Source organism: Salvia miltiorrhiza, chromosome 6, assembly GCF_028751815.1.
Source record: "Salvia miltiorrhiza cultivar Shanhuang (shh) chromosome 6, IMPLAD_Smil_shh, whole genome shotgun sequence".
NCBI classification, from domain to species: Eukaryota; Viridiplantae; Streptophyta; class Magnoliopsida; order Lamiales; family Lamiaceae; genus Salvia; species Salvia miltiorrhiza.
In genome coordinates this window covers 13573586-13593157 of record NC_080392.1, presented here as the reverse complement: position 1 = coordinate 13593157, position 19572 = coordinate 13573586, and the positions used below count along the sequence as shown (strand labels likewise).

Sequence of the window (19572 nt, the reverse complement as noted above, 5' to 3'; positions counted from 1 at the left end):
CGGGTCACTTATAGCCATTATTGAGAGGAGAAAATATAAATAAAAAATTATAAAACGAATGGGAATTATGGTCCAAGTCACCGCATAGAATCTCGAATGCTGACAATTTCCAGGCCACTTTGAAATTTCTTCAGGATTCTTGATTCCTTCGCGTGATTGTTCAATAATCAACCTCTCTCTCTCTCTCTCTATTGAGCTAGTGTATTGGGGAGAGAGATGGAAAGCATGACAACATGGTGGCAAGTAATTTCGTTATGTGGGATAGCACTTTGGGTCGTGATTTCTTCAAAGTTGAAGGTGACTCAAAACATCAGATCTTGTACACAGCCATGGGTCTGTCAACGTGTGATTTCTGGAACTCCCATTATCATCAAGATTCAGGTTTGTTATCTGGGATATGTTCTTCTTGAAGAAATATGTCTAAAGATTATATTTTTTTAGACACTATATTTAGTGGATTTTTATTTTCTGGGCTTTTGCAGAAATACCAGCACAGATATTTGGATGCATTTTTTTCTGGGTTATCTTGTGTTGTTTCTGTGCCTTTTTATACTGCCTTTCTTCCCCTGCTTTTCTGGGTAAGATTGTGTTTATCTGATTTGTGTATTTATTTAATGATTTTAGAGAATTAGAAAAAAATATGGCTGTTCTTTTTTTGGGCTTATGGTTTTGGTTCTGTGTTATAGACTGGACATTGCAAATTGGCTAGGCAAATGACACTCTTGATAGCTTTCTGTGATTATACTGGAAACTGCATAAAGGTAACTAACTTCCTTTGTTATCCAGAAAATTAGATGTGCTTCTATCATTTGCGGTCCTGTTTCTGATTCAATTTATTATTATGGGCTTATAGGATGTGGTTTCAGCGCCTAGACCGCGATCTCCACCTGTCAGAAGAGTAACAGCCACCAAGGATGAGGAAGATAATGCAATGGAATACGGATTACCTTCGTCACACACTCTTAATACTGTCTGCCTATCAGGGTATTGAGATTTTCTTGCGTTTGTTTCCTAACTTTGCATTTTGTCATTTAGATAATCCTGATGCTAACTTAGGAAAAAGAAGAAAAGGTTATGTCCTGATTCTCAAATATGCAGCAATTGTTTGCTCTGATCTAAAAGTCTATTTTACACGTTCTTCCACCGGCACTCATGCCAACGCCTCATAGGTTGGCTATCATCTGCTGGCTAAATCTTATTGAGTGTTTATACAGGTATCTTTTACATTACATTCTCGATTACACTGAAAGTAATGATCTCTCCATTAGAGTGGCTGGGTTCATCCTGGCTTGTCTGGTTGTTGGTCTCATTGGATTTGGTAAGTTTCTATTTTGTAATGGTTTTTTCTGATAGTTGAAAATCATGAATCGATTTTCATTAAAGATCACATCTTTTGGAGAGATTTCCTTCCACTAATTATTTACGTTTATATAGATAGGTGCTCATTGTAATATCAAATAATTAGAAATCAAAGCAACAAGTATAGTCTTAGGGCAGTTTATCCGTGGATGTGGGCGAAACCACGTTTTGCATTTTTCTCTCCTTTCAATTCTGCCATGAAGCTCAAACTCTTACATTTATGCTTGACCTGATGCCTTCATGCATTAAAAAATTGCTATATTGTCAGGAAGGATATACCTCGGAATGCACAGCTTGATCGACATTATTGGTGGTCTGGCTTTGGGACTAGGAATCCTGGCAATCTGGCTCGCTGTGTCAGAATACATAGATAATTTCGTAGTTTCTGGTCAAAATGGTGAGAGTGGTTCCCTTTTGCAGAAAATGCATGTGCACAAATTGATTTGAGGAAATTACTAGCAAGTGCCTTAAACAAAGCAGCAAGAATATTTAGCCTCACAAAAATGAAATAGAGGTTAACATCAGATAAATTGCTAAATGCTAGAGCATGTATCACCTAATTATCAAAAGTTGGTCAGTTAATGGAGATAAGGCAAAATTCATAGACAAGTTGAGAATTTAGTAAATATTTACTGCTTGGATGATGCACCTATGTTTTCCATGTTGTTTCAGATTTTTAAGAACTGAGTTTCTCTGTGCAGTTGTATCTTTCTGGGCCGCCCTATGCTTCTTGTTACTCTTTGCATACCCGACTCCTGAAGTTCCAACACCAAGTTTTGAGTATCACACAGCCTTCAATGGCGTTGCCCTGGGTATTGTAAGTGCGGCGTTCCTATTTGTAGTATGAGTTTTTTGCAATGCATGTCTCTTTGAATTGACTTTCACATCACTTGATTTTCGGTAGCATGAAAGGAGCTTTGAGCTAGCTCATCCCAATTTCGTGTTAGCAAACTATTGCTTCTTACACTTGCATGATCAGCAAAACTGCCTGATGAACTTGCCCTTTTACACTTTCAGCTTTTTCTTTTCTCAACTCTCTTTGGAAGTATCATTAACGGGAAATTCTATGATCCAGGTGGTTGGAATCCACCAGACGTTCCATCAGTTTCACCATGAGAATGTTGCTCGTGTATTTTCCCCTCAGCTTACACTTCCTGCTTTTGTGGGTAGACTACTTCTAGGGATCCCGACAATCCTTCTTGTGAAGTTCTGTAGCAAGGCCCTTGCCAAATGGATTCTTCCAATTTTTTCGAATACTTTGGGAATCCCAGTAAGATCAACAAGCTATATACCTACCCTAAATGGAACTGATAAAAAATCTGATGTAATGAAGCAGTCGGGTTATCTCCCAAAAATGTTCTCCAAGCAGACGTCATTTGATGTAGATACCGGCATCAGGCTCCTTCAATATGCTGGTCTTGCCTGGTCTGTTGTTGACCTTGTACCTTCAATGTTCTTTCACATAGGATTGTGACGCCTTAATACCGATGTATAATAGAAGCATATTTCTTATTTTCATTCTACTTTATTTCTCTTTGGGTTTCCCAGGTAGGTGGTGGTGGTGGGTGATTAATTGGGCTGTATGGGTATAACCAAAAATATTGGCACTGCTATGTTCTTATTGTATAGAGACATCTCCAAATTTTGTTGCAATTTATGATTCATTACAGTGGAAGTTGATATTATGTTTAGCATCAAACTATTGGAAACAAGATGTTTGCTTGTCCCATGGAATCTCTTTTTCATCTGAAGCTCTGTGGTATATACGCAAGAGAAGGTTTTTTTTTTTTTTTTTTTGAAACGTATGTAAGAGAAGTTGATTGTGCTGAATTCTCCATCAACGAGAGAGCCCAAGCTGCATTCCATTTTCTCTTCTTGCTCACTTGTATTGTTCTGATATTTCTACCTGTCTTCAACTAGAAATTCGAATACCTAATATTGGCTTGTCCATCTTCTCTCAATCAGAGCTGATGTATTCTTGTTGAACTGCAATTTTGAGAACAGTTTGTTTGCAGGAACCACTCCCTACCTGATAATCTAGTCGAAGCATTTTCCTAGAAATTATAATGCTTGTGATTGAATGGGTGAAGCCTAAACTTACATGCTACTAGAATGATGTTGAGCTTGTATGCTTGTATAACAGTGCTAGCTTTGATTATTCCATTGTCTTGGCAGAAGAGCAGAAACTGAAGCATGTATTAGTACAATTTATCCTAGACGCATGGTTGACTGTTCTATAAATATTTTATGAAGTGGCAAATTGCCGGCCTCTTCTTAGTGGATAGTACATAAGTTGTGCTAAACATGAATAGAAATAGAGAAAAAGAAAACACCCTTTTACAGTTGGCTACAGAAATTAATCATAAGTCTTTTGTTTGACTGAAGCTGCATTAACTGTTGCCTCTTCCCTTCATGACATGCCTCCTTAACCCCGGAATGTGCACATTAATGATGTAGTCTTTCCAGTTGATGTTCTCAACTTCGAAACCAAACTGTTGTCTCTCTTCCTTCGACATGCATCCCATCAATCTTTGGGTGTTTCTGTTGTCGAACCTGCCATTATACACGTCTTTTACTATTATTATAACGCATCACAGAAATACAGGATAACATCAAGATTTAGTTGATTTTACCTTCCGCCATAGAATGTGTATGATTCATAGATACTTGCTAGATACTTTGCTTGTTCCACTGATTTTTTGCAGATGAATTCGAGCTTTTGGGACAACTTGCCATCAAGGTTGGCCAGAGCTCCTAATCCGGTTCTATTGATTGCATCCCTCCACAGGTGATCAGAGAAATCATCCATAGAGCTGAATAGCTTCATTTTTGGAACACAAACTGGAGTCCCAGTCGAATCCATGACGGGTGAGGAACTGAAGTGCTCATGGAGCAATTTGGCTAGGTCCCTGAAAACTAATGGGTTGACAACAGATGATGCCACCTGATAAATGCTACACTCTGGTTTCCCAACTGCCCCGTGCTTTGCCATGGCTGCTAAGGTTGCGTTAACAACCATATCCGCTGGAACCTAAAGCAAATCATTTTTTCAGTTACCGGATTCGAGGTCCCAAACAGGTAATAACTGTAACAGACTTCAACTTCTTTCAGGGAAACTACTAAGAAATCAATATATTTTTATCAACTTTAGCATGGCTACTTACTACATCAAGAACTCCATTGGGGTCGACAAGGAATCCTGTGAGCTGCCCCTTTCCATATTGCAATATGATCGGATCCATCATTCTAGTGGTGATATATATGTATATTTCTGTTAGTAAACCTTGAAACACTAAAATAAAAATCTTGATAGAGTTATTCATTAGAAGGTACCTGTTTCCTTCCATCCATCCAGGGAATGGTTCTTTGTGCGTGCTCTCGATGACACTGGGTCTAATCACGACTACTGGTACGTCACCCCTTAAATTATCTATCATCATTTCTCCCATAGCCTTTGTGAACACGTATGTATCTTGCCATCCAAATTTCTTAGCCCTGGATAGGTTAAATGTTTTCGGTATCTGATTAGGATTGACTAGAAGAGATTTTGATATCCTTGTTTTTTCATGCTAAATGAGATTACCTCTGCATTCCTAATTCTTTCATAGCCTGAAGCAATGAATCATCTCCAAGAGTTTTCTTTGCTTCCACAACTATCTTTATTTCATCTTCAACACTCAATTTGGGAAGTGAGACTTGATGGTTTCCGTTAACGGTCTCACCTGCTATAGTTTCACCTATGCAGAAAGGTTTTTCCATGATTCTGCCTTGCCTTTGTCCATTTACATAAGCTGTTACAAATAGAACGAAAAAACATGTTGAAGATTTCATCATTAAACCCTGACGAAGAATGTGTAAAACTTGTTAGGTATACCTATAACACGCAAATTTAGACAGACTAGAATGAGTTTAGGAAGTTTGTTAGAAGTTGGATACTATTTAGATGGACATTTTATTACAGTGTTTCACTTACTCCATGAGATTAAGCTACTCTTTACTTGCCTGTCGATACTTGTACGAAAAGCTTCAATTTCAGGCATTGTTTGGCGAAGCTCATGAGTCGAGTCGGGCCGCCTGTGTTTATGTCAAGGGCTGTATCATACCTGAGATCACCAAATCATTTACTTGAAAATCATCAGTAACCCTAGAATTGAATGAGAACAACAACTAGTATGGATTTCATAACCTTTCATCAAAAGTGGTATTTGCTGCAGAATTTATGATTACATCAACCTCTCTAGTCATGAACTCAGCTGCATCTTCATCTAATCCAAGATTAGTTTCACAGACATTTCCAACCACAGGAATTAACTTACTCAACATGAAAGCTTGATAAGATTTTCCATGAATTTGTTTCAGATTCTTGAACAGTTCGGCATTGATGATCTACAACACACACACACATATTACAAGCTTATGCAGAAAAAAGAAGTGGAAGCGAGAGAGAAAGAGATGAAAGCAAAGCTCTCCATACTTCATTTTTCAATCTCTCTGCTACAGCTTCTTTGCTCTTGGCCTTGATCAGAACAAATATCTTGTGAACATCAGGAGCCGTCCGCAGCATTTTCTCAATGAGAACTGAAAATTCATTCACAAGGGACAACGGGAGGAGTTAAACGACATTTCTGAGGAATCGGAAAAGGTAAGGAAAGACGAAGATACCTTTTCCCAGAAATCCAGTTGCACCAGTGATGAGGAAGGTCTTCCCTCTTAAAAATTTGACAATGCCGATGCCTTCATCCTTCCCATTGGGGCTCAAGACTAAACTCCCGGTTTCCATCAACGCGGGTCCATGATCTTGGATCAAGGCAGAGGGCGTCTCTGTGAGAACAGAAGAGATCCCAGTAGACTTGATGGCATGGTTACCAGTTTGGCAGCAGACCTTGCTGCTCCGAGTGCGTATAGAAAGCCTTACATGGCTGAACTTGGAAGACTTAACTGCATAAGAGATTGAGGAATTCAGAGAGAAAGCCTCCATTGTTGCACAGGGGAAAAATAGTAAAAAAGGATGCAAGGTGAGATGAAGCTCTTTTGATGAGAAATGGTAGGTTTGCAAAGTTAGCTACTCTTCTTTTCCTTTCTTTTTTCCCCTTAGTTTTTCTTGCAACAAACTATATTGTTTAAGATGTGAGTTTGGTTAGATTAAGAGGGGTGGAGGAGTGTGAATGAAATTGATGAATTGTTAATGATTTTAAGGAGTGTGGAGATGAGAATTAGGAGGATAACAAGAAGGCTCTCTTTTTGCCACCCCCTCTTCATACACGTTTACTTGGAAACGACTAATTTGGTGGAAAGTTGATTATTTTTATTGTTTATCCTTTTCATCTCATACACCAAAATAATCAACGAGTAAAACCAGAATGAAGGGTGTGAGGTGCTGACTGGATTTTTCAACCTTAAGAAATATCACATTGCTACTACTTGTGTAGCAATTGCAAATTTCTCATGGTGACATCTTTAATCATGTTCGATGAAAGATGTAGAAAATATTAATTTTTATGGCAATTGGAAGTTTGTGAAAATTATTCCTTGTAGTTGCTAGTTTCACGTTTGCGAGCAATATATGCGTGTAATAGATATCAAGAAGTCTTACTCATCCATCTGGATTTGGATTTATCATTTATTGAATTAAAGCTCAAATGGTTTGCCAAGTCATGAGACATACATTGTATAAACAATAAGGTTAATGGTTTTAAACACCACAGCCTCCCCTTCTCCGATTAATTTATAACTTTACAAACATATATTAAAAAGAATAATATCCAAAATGAGCATTATTTAGGTAAGAACCGATCTAAAATCACAGCAATGCAGAAGTGGCTGCTTCTAGTGCCAATCTAAGCTCATGAATTGATTATCTAATAAAAGTGCTGCATCGCAACATTTGGTTCCTTAAGTTTTACCAACGAGAAAAACTTGCCTATCGCTTTTTCATATTGTCACCAAAACAGATACAAAGCTCGCCAACTAATAGATTAACGTCTCGAACATGGCAAATTTCCCTTTCCCTGCTACTTAGTGCAACTTTACTCCTTTGCAACACATCTGGGGCAGTCACATACGAAACCATATCCTTCTTGGAGGATTTTTTGCCGAGCCTCATAGCCCATACTGGCGTCAAGGTAGCATATCCGCATCTCTTCCCCTGCAATGTCATAACATGCACTTAACCATTAATGATGTTACTTCACCAGTTTTTTTAAGGGCTGTTTATTGATAGTTAAAAGGGGTGCGATGGAATCACCATCTTAGTGCTTTCGAATAATCTTAGTTCACAAAGAAAACATGCAACCTAACCAGGCCTTCTTTTATTAAAGAAAAAAAGGCTTATTGCATTCTTGAGTTCATGGTGCCTAGATGAGCCGATCTTTTTCAGCACTTCATTGTAGTTGAAGAAAAGATCTAGAAGAAAACCTATTCAAGGGAAAGGCTTTTTCAATCTCATCGACTTAACATGCTTTTGAAGGTGGTGCAACATAAAAGGGTGAAAATTCTCCCAAGTACTCTTCCACAAAGAATCACATGAGGCCATCCTAAAAGTAATATCAAATCATGAGCCACCGAGATCTCAAACTATCATGCAGAACCTCCTCTCAGAAAATAACAGCAAAAACTATAAAGAATTGGAATTAAACCGAGAACAGAACTTAGTTAAAAGAAAAGACCTTCTTCGATGTCACGGAGAGCCATGATCTTTCCTTCTGCACTGTCGCTCCATACAATATTTACATTAGGTTCTGCAATGAAAGGAGAAATACCATGCTCATTGAATTCTGAACTATTTGAACTAAAACCTGATTTCTTTGTTATGGGTCTTAGTTGCCAAATAATGGAAAGTAGTGTTAAGAGTTGAAATTGGCAGAAAAGGTCAAATGTGCAAGCACTGAACTTCCCATGAAACTAGAGATCTTACCACAAGAATGATTGTAAAAGGATGGAAGCATATACATGGCATTTCCAACAGCAGCTTCCCCTTCTACTGATGCTGCTGCCGAAGAAAGGAGGTCTTCATGTGACTGTACAGGCAGTTCAACACGAAAAGCATTGATCCGTATTCGCCCCAAAACATCAGTATACCATTCTTCAGTCAGAACTATCATATCAGGTCAAAGAAACAACATATAAGTTTACACGCAAGCATAGTAATCAGAAAAGGTGAGCGAAGCGCAAAGATTCTCCAAATTCAGTTCACAAGGATACATGACAGCGGCTCCTCAGGCTCAGCCTCTCCATCAACAATTGGGCCCTTCCCTTCATCCGTCTCGTTCTTTGTCTTCTCTACCTTTATATCTGCATCTTCCAGAGTACTTCTCAGCAGGGAAAATTCCTCTTTTATCTGAGAACCATAACACAGAGATTTGAAGAAAAAATAAGTTCATGACTATGGCTTAAATAAAGTTTAAGTCAACTTCAACTGGAGGAACACTGAGCCTTTCTCTTTTTCATAGATTTAGATAGAACTTGCTTAAGAAATGGCCATACCTAGTTTAATTTCCTAGAACTACAGGTCCCTGCTGATATACAAGGGGAGAAAACCTATGGAAGGTAAAAAACATAATCGACTGGAAATGGGTAAAAGTCCATGAACCATGATATAGAGAAAACCCAACCACCGCCAACCTAGTTAAGTGAACCAAAATTTTGTAAAACCCACACAAGGTTTCCTGAGATTTTCTTTTATTGCTGGGACTTAAAGGGCAATAGGTTTTAGACCTACACCAGAGGATCACAGCAGTCCACCCCACGTGAGTTTGTGTGGTGGGTGAAGAATAGATAAAACACTTGAGTAAACATCATAGCCATATGCATGATCTTCCCCAGTTTGAAGAAAGTAATCAAGGAAGCTGGAGAATCTTACCAGATGAGTTTTATCAGACAAATCCTCTCTTTGGAGTAATTCAAAAATGCCAGCAGGGATTTTACCAGCAACAATTTGACAGGCTAACCTCTTGACAATAAGAGGATATTTTAGACCCTGCTGTCTGCAGCAGAAGCAACAGTAAATATCCAATTCATCGAGTCTTTGATAAGAGCTAAATATAGATATTCATACCGGCAGTATTCATGAAATCTTGACCAGTCTACCTGCTTCTCAACATCGTAAAACTTCTGATTACATGAAGCGAAGATTATAAGTGAGTAGAGTCAAGATATAGAACAAACAACAATCTAAGAACTGATCAAAAGATTCAAAACAAAGATGCGCAGGAAGTATAGTAATCAACTATAAACCTGAAAAGGATATGACATTAAGGTATGGTTACGAGATTCACAGAAAATTGAAATTTATCACTCCAGTGCTAGTAGAACAAACCCCGGACTCAAAAAAACACCAATCAGTTTTCACTATAGACAAAATTCAATGCTGAATACTACGGAAAAAGAGATACGCACGTCGTGCGTATGAGATTACCTTCGAATCTTGTTCACATCGTTGGCTGCAAAACGACACCGTGTGAGGAGCTTCCGCAGTACCATCCCGTTTGGGGAGTCGCCTGAGACAGTAATAGCAGACGCAGTTGATCATGGAAAGGGATGGGTGCAGGATAACAGGTGTGGCGATATGGAGGAGCTCGCCGGCGGCGAGAGGCTGAATCGCGAACAAGGCGCGCCCGACATGCTTGGTGCGCGCGAGGCCGACGGGAGGCGGAATGTAAGGAGGCGGCTCCGGTTCGGAGGCGGCGGGCGATTCAGTAGCGGAAGAGGAGAAGGATGAGGGGAACGGCAGCGTTCCGGCGCGACGGCGGTGGAGGGTTTTGAGATCGAAAGCCTGACGGCTGAAACGGAATAAGCGTGACATTTTCTTCTCAGCTGCGATTTATTAGTGTAGACTGAAGCTCGATAAATTTATGCACCACTTTAATCTTCGTATCTTATTTATAAGAGCATCTTCAATGCATAGTGTCTTAGACGGGTCTTAGGCGGTGGTTCTCATCTAAGACACACTCCTCTTAAATGCATTGTATTTTAGAGGGTGTCTTATATCCTCATTTCCACAAAATCATATTACTATACTTTTATTTTAAATTTTAAATTTCATTAAAATTAAAATTAAACATTACAATAATTAAAATAAAATTAAAGACATAATTAAAATAAGATAATAAAATAAAAATTACAATAATTTCCTAATTTAAATAAGCTCTCGACGCTTGAGCACTTCTTGGACTAGGTGGTTGTGCAAGGCCAATTGTGCCTCCGTCATATTCGTCGTGTCCGTGTTTAAGAGCTTCATATCCATCTCCTCTCGTTTCATCTCGGTTTGCATTTTTTTACTTCAGCGATTTGCCTCGTTTGGAGAGCATGCTCCTTATGCTTTCGGCGACCTTCTCAAGGGCGTCGCCGCGTCGGAGACCGCGATGCCTCCCGAAGACCCTTCTCCCTTCTTCCCCTTGCCCTTGTCTCGCTTTGCCGCTTTTTGGCCTTAGGGCCTCGTCGTGATACTCGGCTCCGAAGAAGTGGTGGTTCCTTGGCCATCGGAGCCCTTCGACTTCTTTGCGGAGTGGACATCCCCGGCTTGCGACATGAATCTTTCACACTCGCGCAGGACTTTCCAAGCTTTGATGCAGGAGAATTGCTTCTTGAAATTCGCCTCGAACATCGTTTGGGCTTGTTGGGTGATTTGGTCGTCGCTCATACCGCTCCCCCAATTGTCCTTGTAAGTGTTGTAGAAGGCCTCGAAATATTTCGTGTCCTTTTGGACACGTGCGAAGTGGGATTTGAGATGATCCGGCTTATGCGTCGGCGCTCCCAGCGGTTTGAGCGCGTTGAACTTCTCCGCGATTGCTCCCCAATATTGGAGTAACTTTTGGGAAGTTCCCAAAATAGGATTATGGGTAGCCTCCGCCCACAAGATTGCCACGAGCTCGGTCTCTTCGCTAGAGTATTGGGTGCGGGTTCTCTTGGCTTTCAGCTTCTCCGTCTCCAGCGCTTCTTGGACGTTGGTGGGCGTGGGAAGATTTCCCGTAGCCAAGACATTGGAGGCTTGCGAAAACGGAGCAAACCCCATCATCGGAAGCCTCGAACCTCCGCCTTGTTGCTCAAGGTATTCATCGAATTCATAATCCATTACAAGAAAAATGTAGAAGAGATGATTGTAGTTGAGATAATGAAAAAGTAGTGAATTTTAGATTGTGGAAGGGTGGTATTCATAGAAAGAAAAGAAAAGAAAAAAAAAATTAAAATCTAAAACTAGCCGTTGGTGCAACAAACGGTCATTTAAAAAAAATATATCAAAACGGCCGAATTTCGAATTTTAAATACAATTTTTTTTCTAAATAGGGCGCGTCTGCGCCACACATAAACTCCCTTCGCCTCGGGTCTCCAGCTCATCCCCACTTCGAATTTGGCCGCGTCTCTAGCGCGGCCACCAGTTTAGCGACCCGGATCGACGCCTCCTTCGACACGTGGGGTGGAGATGCTCTAATAGAAAAATGAGTTATGTAACGTGGCATACCTAAAATTGCTTTATTTTAAAATTCCTTAAATCTCTTGCATTTATAATGATTTGTCATATACTCCCTCCGTCCCGCTATTCATGGCTCGTTTCTTTTCGACACGTACGGGTATTCAGAAGAGTAATATTAGGATAAGTATTGTATGGCCCACATGTTTAATATTATTATTAGTGAATATTAAATATGGTTAATAAAAGAGGCTTTGTTACTCCAAAAATCTGTTGCCGCTGCCGCCACCGGCGAGGCCGCCGCCGGCTTCCACCAAAGAAATTCAAACAACCACTATCATTCAAACAACCAACAAAGAAATTAAAGAAATTCACTACATCATTTCCCTCAAATTCAAGAAGTGCTTAAAGAAATTTAAGAAATTCACTACATTTTCCCCTTTCCGTCCTAACCTCTCTCTCCCTCCCGTTTATAGAACTCCGGCGACCAATAGGTTGGTTTTGGTCGCTCCACCCTCTGTAAACCCTAGCCCCCACATCCCGTACATGTTCAAGAGGGAGGTCGGCGAGAAGGAAGTGGATGAGAGATAGGGAGGTTGTTGCGCCACTGCAATGGCGCGACAGAGGCGGCGCAGATCCGGAGGTGGAGGAGGCGGGCGCAGTGGAAAGAAATTTAGGAGGCGCGATGGAGACGGCGCAGATCCAGCGGTGGTGGAGGCGGCAGCGCAGATCCGGAGGAGGTGGCGGTGGAGGTGGAGAAGGCGGCGCAGTGGAGAGGTGTGACCGAATGAGAAATTTTGGGGGGAGATGAGAGAGTTTGGGACGATACTAGAGAGAGAAAGAGGTGTGTGATATTAGAGAGGGTGTGTTTTAATTATCCTTAAATTATGTTTATTAGTTGTAGTTAATGAGCCCTAATTTTGTATAGAAAATGAAACAGGCCATGAATAATGGGACAGCCCAAAAAAAAAACAGGATATGAATAATGGGACGGAGGGAGTATATTTTTTATTATTAATTAATTAATTATTTATTTATTTATTTATTAGTATAAAATGATACTAAAATGCACAGAGCATGCTCGAAAGTGCATCAAAACATCCACAAATGATGCCCAGAAATGAGGTAAACAGACTTCTCTTCCTTAGCTTACTGCTGCTAACTAAACCACGCGCTTAGCTTGCGGGTGCTAAACAACCTAGTATTCAGACAACCGTCTCGAACACTCTCTCAAACGCTATTTTCTCACTCTTGAAAATGGGTTCGAATTCCAACTAGGATTATTGAGAACAGGCTCTCAGTAATCAGTTTCTAGGCTAATGATTTTGAATGTATATGCCTAAGAAAATTAAGAGAATGTTTGTTATCAGTTAGACTGATAGTTACAACAGTGAGTATTCTCTTCTTCGATTCAAACTGATTGCAGTAAAGTTGCTGAGTCTTGAGTTCGATAGAGGTTCAGCTTGTGCGTTGAATCGGTGGTGAATGAGGTTGATCCTTGAGCTCTATTTATAGACAACGTCCCGAGAAAGATCCGTTGGAGGAGGTCTATCTTCAATTTTCTGCCGTTGTGACTTAGTTTCAAATTTGAGCTTAGGTCCTCAGTCTTGGTCCTCTCTAAACTGAAAGAAGGTATCGTCCTTTCTTCAGTAGGTGAGGGTGCTGCAGAATAAGGCAGCACGAAAAGGAAAACTCCGCACTTTGAAGGACGATTATGCAGATCTTCGTATTACATGCAATTGTACTTGTTTACTTTCCATGTGGCTTTTTTTGAAATGAATAAAACATCCTTAAACTGATAATCAATTTGGGATAGAGAATAAGTCCGAGGTTTCGACTGATACTTTACTTCAGTATCAGTCTCTGCTTTATCCGACGAGGTATGTATTAGTGTTTTCCTAACACTGATATTGCAATATGCGTGTCCTTCAGTATGAGTCAACAGTCATGAGTCTCTTGGTCTTCAGTTTGACTGGAACTTCAATCTCCAGTCTTCGACTCTTCAGTCTCTAGACTTCAGTTCTTCGGCTCGTCAGTCTTCAGACTTCAGTCTAGCTAAAAACATGGACTCTAACACTTGAGTCCAAAATTACTCTAGTCTAGTGAAAATAAACTAAATGTTTTGGAATCATCAAAATAAGGATATGATATTTCTATTAATTTCGCAACAGTTTAAATCAAAATGGTTTGCAACTAAGCCTAATAAACATATGTTCCAAGATTCTTGTCATATCTCGATAGTTATATAAGAACGGCTTCAAAGGCATATGAATATCACCAATATCCTTTAAAAGTAGCTAGAGGGTGTTTACCTTTCACCATCTATAGTACATATTTATTGTTAGGGTGCGTTCTCTTTGATTATAAATTTATCATTAAAAAAAATGGGATAAACAAAAGTTTATCCTTTAAATAATTTCTTTCTTTTTCCATGTTTTTCATAAAATAGAATTTGACCCTTACTCATTCCTCCTTTTCACTATAAAAGATGAGGAATGAGTAAGGGTAAGGGTCAAATTCTATCTTGTAGAAAATGAGAAAAAAGAAATGGAAGATTTAAAGGGTGAAAATATTTATCCTTTCTATTCCCATGATAAATTTACAACTAAAGATAACGCACTCTTATTTTTATGATTTTGTCAATCTTTCCTTTTTAATGTGGTATGAACCACATAAATTGATTCAAATTTCAAAAGTTATCAATAACATTGGAAATTCTAAAATTTATTCTAAAAAAGAATGAATTAGCTATATTATTTTTATATACATATACTAATCCTCAATAGTAAAAAAGATAAGATAAAGTCCAAATATCCCCATGAATTATACTCAAAATTCCAAAAATCAAATATAATTATGAACTATATTTTTGACTAAATACAACCATTAAGATTTCAGGACAAAAGAAACTTTAAGGAATATTTGTGTGGGTGGTATTATCACCTTTGTGTGAGTAGTGGTTCCGCCTGCGTACGGTCTCATCTTTATGTGGTGTAGAGATCTTGCTTGCATATGAGTTGCTTATTTAATTACACTAGTATGCCCACCCGTGCGATGCACGGGCCACTATTACACTAAAACATCAATATAACTAAATTAATAGTCGTTATTTATAATAATTTTTTCTCTTAAAAGTCCAATCGTATATTATTAAAAATTCATCTGTAAATAGCTCAAAAGTAATTAAGAAATCAGAAAAAATATGAAAAATATTTATAACAACAAATATACTCCCTCCATCCACTAATTCAAGGCCTAGGAGGCAAAATACGAGTTTTAAGAAAAAATGTATTTTTATTAGTTGAGTTGAGAAAGAGACCCACAAAATGTATTATTTATTGGTTGAGTAGAGAAAGGGACCCACAAAATGTATTGTTTATTAGTTGAGTAGACAGAGGGAGTATTTATATAATCGGTACACATAATTAAATAAATCTATATAATATTTAAATTCTTATTTTAAGATATATAACTAATTTTTTATTTACAAATTCATATTAAAATTAATTCAAATTTCATTCTCCCTTAATTGCATTAAAAATTATTGTAATTTAAATAATTATAATTAAACAATCATGTACATTTAAAAAAAAATAAAAGGAAAAAATTGGCATATGCTGATGTTTATCACCAATAAACGAAAATAGAATGAAAAAGAGTACGCGATAAATGAGAGCAAAAAAAAAATTGATACTTTAAACAATATTACTTATTTATCTCAAATTTAATTTTTTTTATAATTTTTAGATCAAATTAAAGATCTTTTCACAATCATTTATTTAACTTTTATATATTGAACATTTTTTTATGAATCGAAATTAATGAAGAGAGAGAAAAATTATAGGTAAAAAAAATTCCTCTTTAATAATAATAATAATAATAAAATCACTTAATCCAACAATCTTCAAAAGTTGTTACGCAAACAAAAGATATAGAGAATCAAAATCGATGAAATTATTAGTATAATAATATTTAAAGAATCAGTTGATCAAAAGCGCTTTTAATACAAGCAACAACTTTGTAAGAAAATATGAAATACTACAATTATAACTTCTATGCAATGAGTGAATACTTTTCGACTCTCTCTTTTATTTAGATCATATATTTATTTACCCGTAAACAGTTCTAAAATTATAGAATTAAATTTATATTCTATTCTTGTCTTTTACCGTTTCTCCTAGGGAGTTGGGACCTTCTCTTTACAAAACCAGAGTATTCAATTTTTTTATAATGGAGAAGTTGAACAAAGTTGAAGATAAGGCAGATACACACTATATATGAATCTATTGTCTTCGTTCAACAACATTAATAAACGATAATTAAAGTAAAACACATAAAATGAAATCTTCAAAATACATGACTTTATTTTTTTAATATTTTATTTTACCAATTACTATTAAAGAGAGAATGAGACGCTCACATCTTGTAAAAAAAGTTGGTCATTCAAATAGCCTTCATACAATGAAATCAAGAACGAAAACGACGTGATGAACTTCATCTTCCAGTATAGCGACAACGTCACAACAACATTAAAATTTTCATTTTCTTGATATTTTTGGGCTCGAAAACGGCTCCTCCACCTACGAAAATCAGCCACGCCCATCTCATCAAAATCAAGAAAAGTAGAGAAATAGAGGTAAAAAGAATCATTAAGATTGGATTTTTATTGACATACTTGAAAGTCTAGAATAAGAGAGGGACATCACTTTCATATTGTTGTCTGTTGCAGCAATAGAGAGGCAAGCGCCTCAATCCTTCCCGCGAGCGCCGAATGATCGCAGCCGGGCGACGCATGTAAAACGTAAATGAAAAACAAAGCTAAAAAAGATCAAGAATAACAAACCTACGAAGAATGAAGAAGAAAAGAGATATATATATATATATATATATATATATATATATATATATATATATATATATTCAAATAGAAAAAAAAGTGAATATCCGATATGCATGGTGATTGACATCAAGGTGCCTCGTAGCCCTACCAACAACGAAAACATTATGAAGGGTAGCATCGGGGCTGAGGCGCCAATATGGCAATAGAAGGAGCAGGGAACATTCTCAATGTTCCTCCTGTCGAGCTCTTTCAAGAACTCAGTGTAGGAGTGGATTACTTCTTCCTCCAAGTATCCAACAATGCGGTGACTAAACTTTGGGGAAACCAAATAAGCCAAGGCGTGCTCATACCAACGGGACTGAGCCACATCCATGAAGGTCATGATCAGATGCATCCACTAAGTAAATTTAAGTTATGCACAGAGAATATCATATCAGTCCAAGGCACATCATATCAATCTGATACAGATACTCCCACGAGACAAAATCGACATACTTCTCAGAGAGCTTGTAATGACAGTATATCCCAAACAACTAACCAAGAACGAACACACACACACATACACAATGAGTTAGAAGAATCACGAACTTTGTCCATCACCAAAGACACCGCCTTTTCTGAGTCACACAAGACTGCAAAGTACAGCTACACAATCTTTATTTCATCAAGCTAGCATCACAAAGAATAGAGTATTTGTGAGTGCGACAGTTACCAAAATCAAGGTTCTAAATTACAATGTTGGAGTTGTTCTTCATCATAGTACACATTAATTTTCAACTACTTTTGCTAAGTATTACAGCCTTCTCATACTAATAAATAAAGGCTCTGCTAGTCAACCATTCAAGCATTTCAACTATAGATTGCCACTAAAAAAACTTTTCCTGTTTATCACCATGCATAGATGCATGATCTAATTTGGGAACCAGAAATATTGATAAATCAGCGTAGCAAAGGCAATAAGCAATGCCATCAATATGCAAGCAGCAAACTTTTATCAATCAATTCAACCATCAAAACAATACATAAGCGCACATACATTGCTCCTTCATGCAAAACTTATTCAAAATAAATGCTAGCAGAGATTTCCAAATTTAACAACAAAAAAAAAAAATAGTTGCAACATTTCTTTATACCAATTTCCATAAAATTTCCACTGTATAATTCCATAAAAGATTTCACCAAATTCAATTTCGGAAATGATCAATTGAACTTTAACAAATGAAAAAAGCAAACAAAACTTCAAATCCTAAAATCATAAAATTGAACCTGTGGCTAGGAATTTGTCGGTGAAAGGATTGACTTGTTTATCCCGCAGAGGTTTTGGCCACAATTCTAGTAGATAACTCATGAGAAATTTGCATGGGCTCGGTCGTCCGACAACTTTTCTCTCACTTTTGTTTTTGTCGTAATGGACTGACTCCAGAAGAAGAAGAAAAATAAAATTACATATCGATAAAAATTCTGGAGAAAAGAGAGTGAATGGAGCAAAAAAACTCACAGTGTGTAGTGTACTCTCGATTCCCATTCCCTGAAAAAAAATATGCACAAAGAGATTGCTATAAACATATTGCCTTGTTCTAATATTGTAACAGAAGATAGATCTAATCAAAAGTAGAAATTGAGAGATCCCCATTATTGTGTTGTTGTTGAAGAAACCCTAGATTATCTCTGTTACCGGATCGAAATTTTAATTAAAAGTAGAAATTGAGAGATCGCCGCCAGCTGTTGCTGTAGAAACCCTTAATTCGCACTCTTCAGAGTTAAGCGGTTGAAGATCGAGATGAGCCGCGACGCATAACCTTTTATATGAAGAAAATATAAATGATTCTGCTTAAAACAACTGCAACACACTATATCACACGATTTTTTGAAATAAACTGTCAAATTTGGTGCAAGAAAAAACTGCTCCAAAACTGTGTTCTCAGAGAAATTGGAGGATAACGTGTAGAAGAAGAAGATAACTTGCGTGAGGAATCGTAATTTCAAGTTTTGCCGGGAAAAAGTATCGTTAAATTGGTGTTTTATATAATATATAGATATTAGATATATTTTGTAATTCTAAAAAAAAAACTTTAAGAAACTTTTTGAATTTGATTAAATACTATAGAGTATAGAGGGTGTTTGCACCTTATCGAAAAATATGGAAATATTAGAAAAAATTATCATACAAATTACTATTAAGGTAAAGAAAAATAAATTAAAATTAACGTACAATAAATTAAAGTAACATTTTGAACTATACTCTCAAATCTCAATCTAATACTCTATTTGTCCTATAAAAATAGTTATATGAGAGAGTGACACGAGTTTTAATAAAATTGGTTAAGTATGTTGTGAATGGAGAAAGAGTCCCACCATAAATGTAGTTTTAATAATGATAATTAATTGTATTGTGAATGGAGAGAGGATCCTATCATGTGGTAGAATAGGTAAATAAGTTAATATGTGTAGGATAATTTATTGTGAGGTAGTGTCCATAAATAGAATACACAAAATCTCCTGTACACCCGGGTTGACCTGTACCCAGATCTTGATCCGTATGCTAATTCAAACCCACATCCTGATCCAAATCGTAAATGACACTATTCAGTTATATAAATGACACTGCTTATAATTGACACTATTTAATTATATAAATGACAATGTAACATTTTAAAATGTTATAGTGTCATTTTCAATCTTATAGTATTATTTAAAATATTATAGTGTCATTTACACTCTTATAGTGTCAATTACAGGAAGTGTAATTTATATTTCTGAATAGTGTCAATTATACACAATGTCATTTACAATGTTATAGTGTTATTTATACGCAGTATCCATTGTATAAACGAATAGTGTTATTTACACGATTTGAGTTAGCATGCGGGTCAGAATTTGAATATGGGTCAATCCGAATGTACGGTACACCCAGATATATTCAAGACCACCTCAATAGAATATGACTATTTTTGTGGACACCTAAAAA

The 19572-nt window shown here is 37.2% G+C and overlaps 3 protein-coding genes and 1 long non-coding RNA gene across 4 annotated transcripts; 2 read left to right on the top strand and 2 right to left on the bottom strand.

The window, feature by feature from the left end:
- LOC130988781 (lipid phosphate phosphatase delta) lies at positions 1-3058 on the top strand. Its single transcript, XM_057912739.1, has 8 exons — positions 1-381; positions 483-578; positions 687-761; positions 854-984; positions 1215-1318; positions 1628-1756; positions 2061-2176; positions 2435-3058. Exons 1-8 carry the CDS (start codon positions 217-219, stop codon positions 2831-2833), a joined length of 1215 nt encoding a protein of 404 aa, XP_057768722.1. The 5' UTR covers positions 1-216; the 3' UTR covers positions 2834-3058.
- A 508-nt stretch (positions 3059-3566) lies between these two features.
- LOC130988764 (fatty acyl-CoA reductase 2, chloroplastic) lies at positions 3567-6337 on the bottom strand. The gene is made up of 9 exons (XM_057912720.1): positions 6022-6337; positions 5834-5937; positions 5546-5745; positions 5362-5462; positions 4943-5150; positions 4693-4854; positions 4524-4605; positions 3993-4390; positions 3567-3912 (listed from the first exon to the last, which is right to left on the bottom strand). The coding sequence occupies exons 1-9, from the start codon at positions 6335-6337 to the stop codon at positions 3750-3752; spliced, it is 1734 nt and encodes a 577-aa protein (XP_057768703.1). The 3' UTR covers positions 3567-3749.
- LOC130988820 (uncharacterized) lies at positions 4299-6674 on the top strand. Its single transcript, XR_009090202.1, has 2 exons — positions 4299-4437; positions 5719-6674. It is a non-coding gene; the product is annotated as an uncharacterized LOC130988820 (long non-coding RNA).
- A 368-nt stretch (positions 6675-7042) lies between these two features.
- Positions 7043-10299, bottom strand: LOC130988786 (histone-lysine N-methyltransferase ATXR4). The gene is made up of 7 exons (XM_057912746.1): positions 9773-10299; positions 9413-9468; positions 9218-9341; positions 8560-8695; positions 8273-8452; positions 8025-8096; positions 7043-7504 (listed from the first exon to the last, which is right to left on the bottom strand). Exons 1-7 carry the CDS (start codon positions 10157-10159, stop codon positions 7386-7388), a joined length of 1074 nt encoding a protein of 357 aa, XP_057768729.1. The 5' UTR covers positions 10160-10299; the 3' UTR covers positions 7043-7385.
- Positions 10300-19572: the final 9273 nt, after the last annotated feature.

Coding starts and splice junctions, on each gene's coding strand:
- LOC130988781 (XM_057912739.1), top strand. CDS start 217: ATGGAAAGCATGACAACATGGTGGCAAGTAATTTCGTTATGTGGGATA. Junction 579..686: donor TTCTTCCCCTGCTTTTCTGG/GTAAGATTGTGT, acceptor TCTGTGTTATAG/ACTGGACATTGCAAATTGGC. Junction 1,757..2,060: donor CGTAGTTTCTGGTCAAAATG/GTGAGAGTGGTT, acceptor TTCTCTGTGCAG/TTGTATCTTTCTGGGCCGCC.
- LOC130988764 (XM_057912720.1), bottom strand. CDS start 6,337: ATGGAGGCTTTCTCTCTGAATTCCTCAATCTCTTATGCAGTTAAGTCT. Junction 5,746..5,833: donor CAGAGAGATTGAAAAATGAA/GTATGGAGAGCT, acceptor TGTGTGTTGTAG/ATCATCAATGCCGAACTGTT. Junction 4,606..4,692: donor GGATGGATGGAAGGAAACAG/GTACCTTCTAAT, acceptor TATCACCACTAG/AATGATGGATCCGATCATAT.
- LOC130988786 (XM_057912746.1), bottom strand. CDS start 10,159: ATGTCACGCTTATTCCGTTTCAGCCGTCAGGCTTTCGATCTCAAAACC. Junction 8,097..8,272: donor CTTTTACAATCATTCTTGTG/GTAAGATCTCTA, acceptor CTTTCATTGCAG/AACCTAATGTAAATATTGTA. Junction 7,505..8,024: donor TCTCCGTGACATCGAAGAAG/GTCTTTTCTTTT, acceptor ATGACATTGCAG/GGGAAGAGATGCGGATATGC.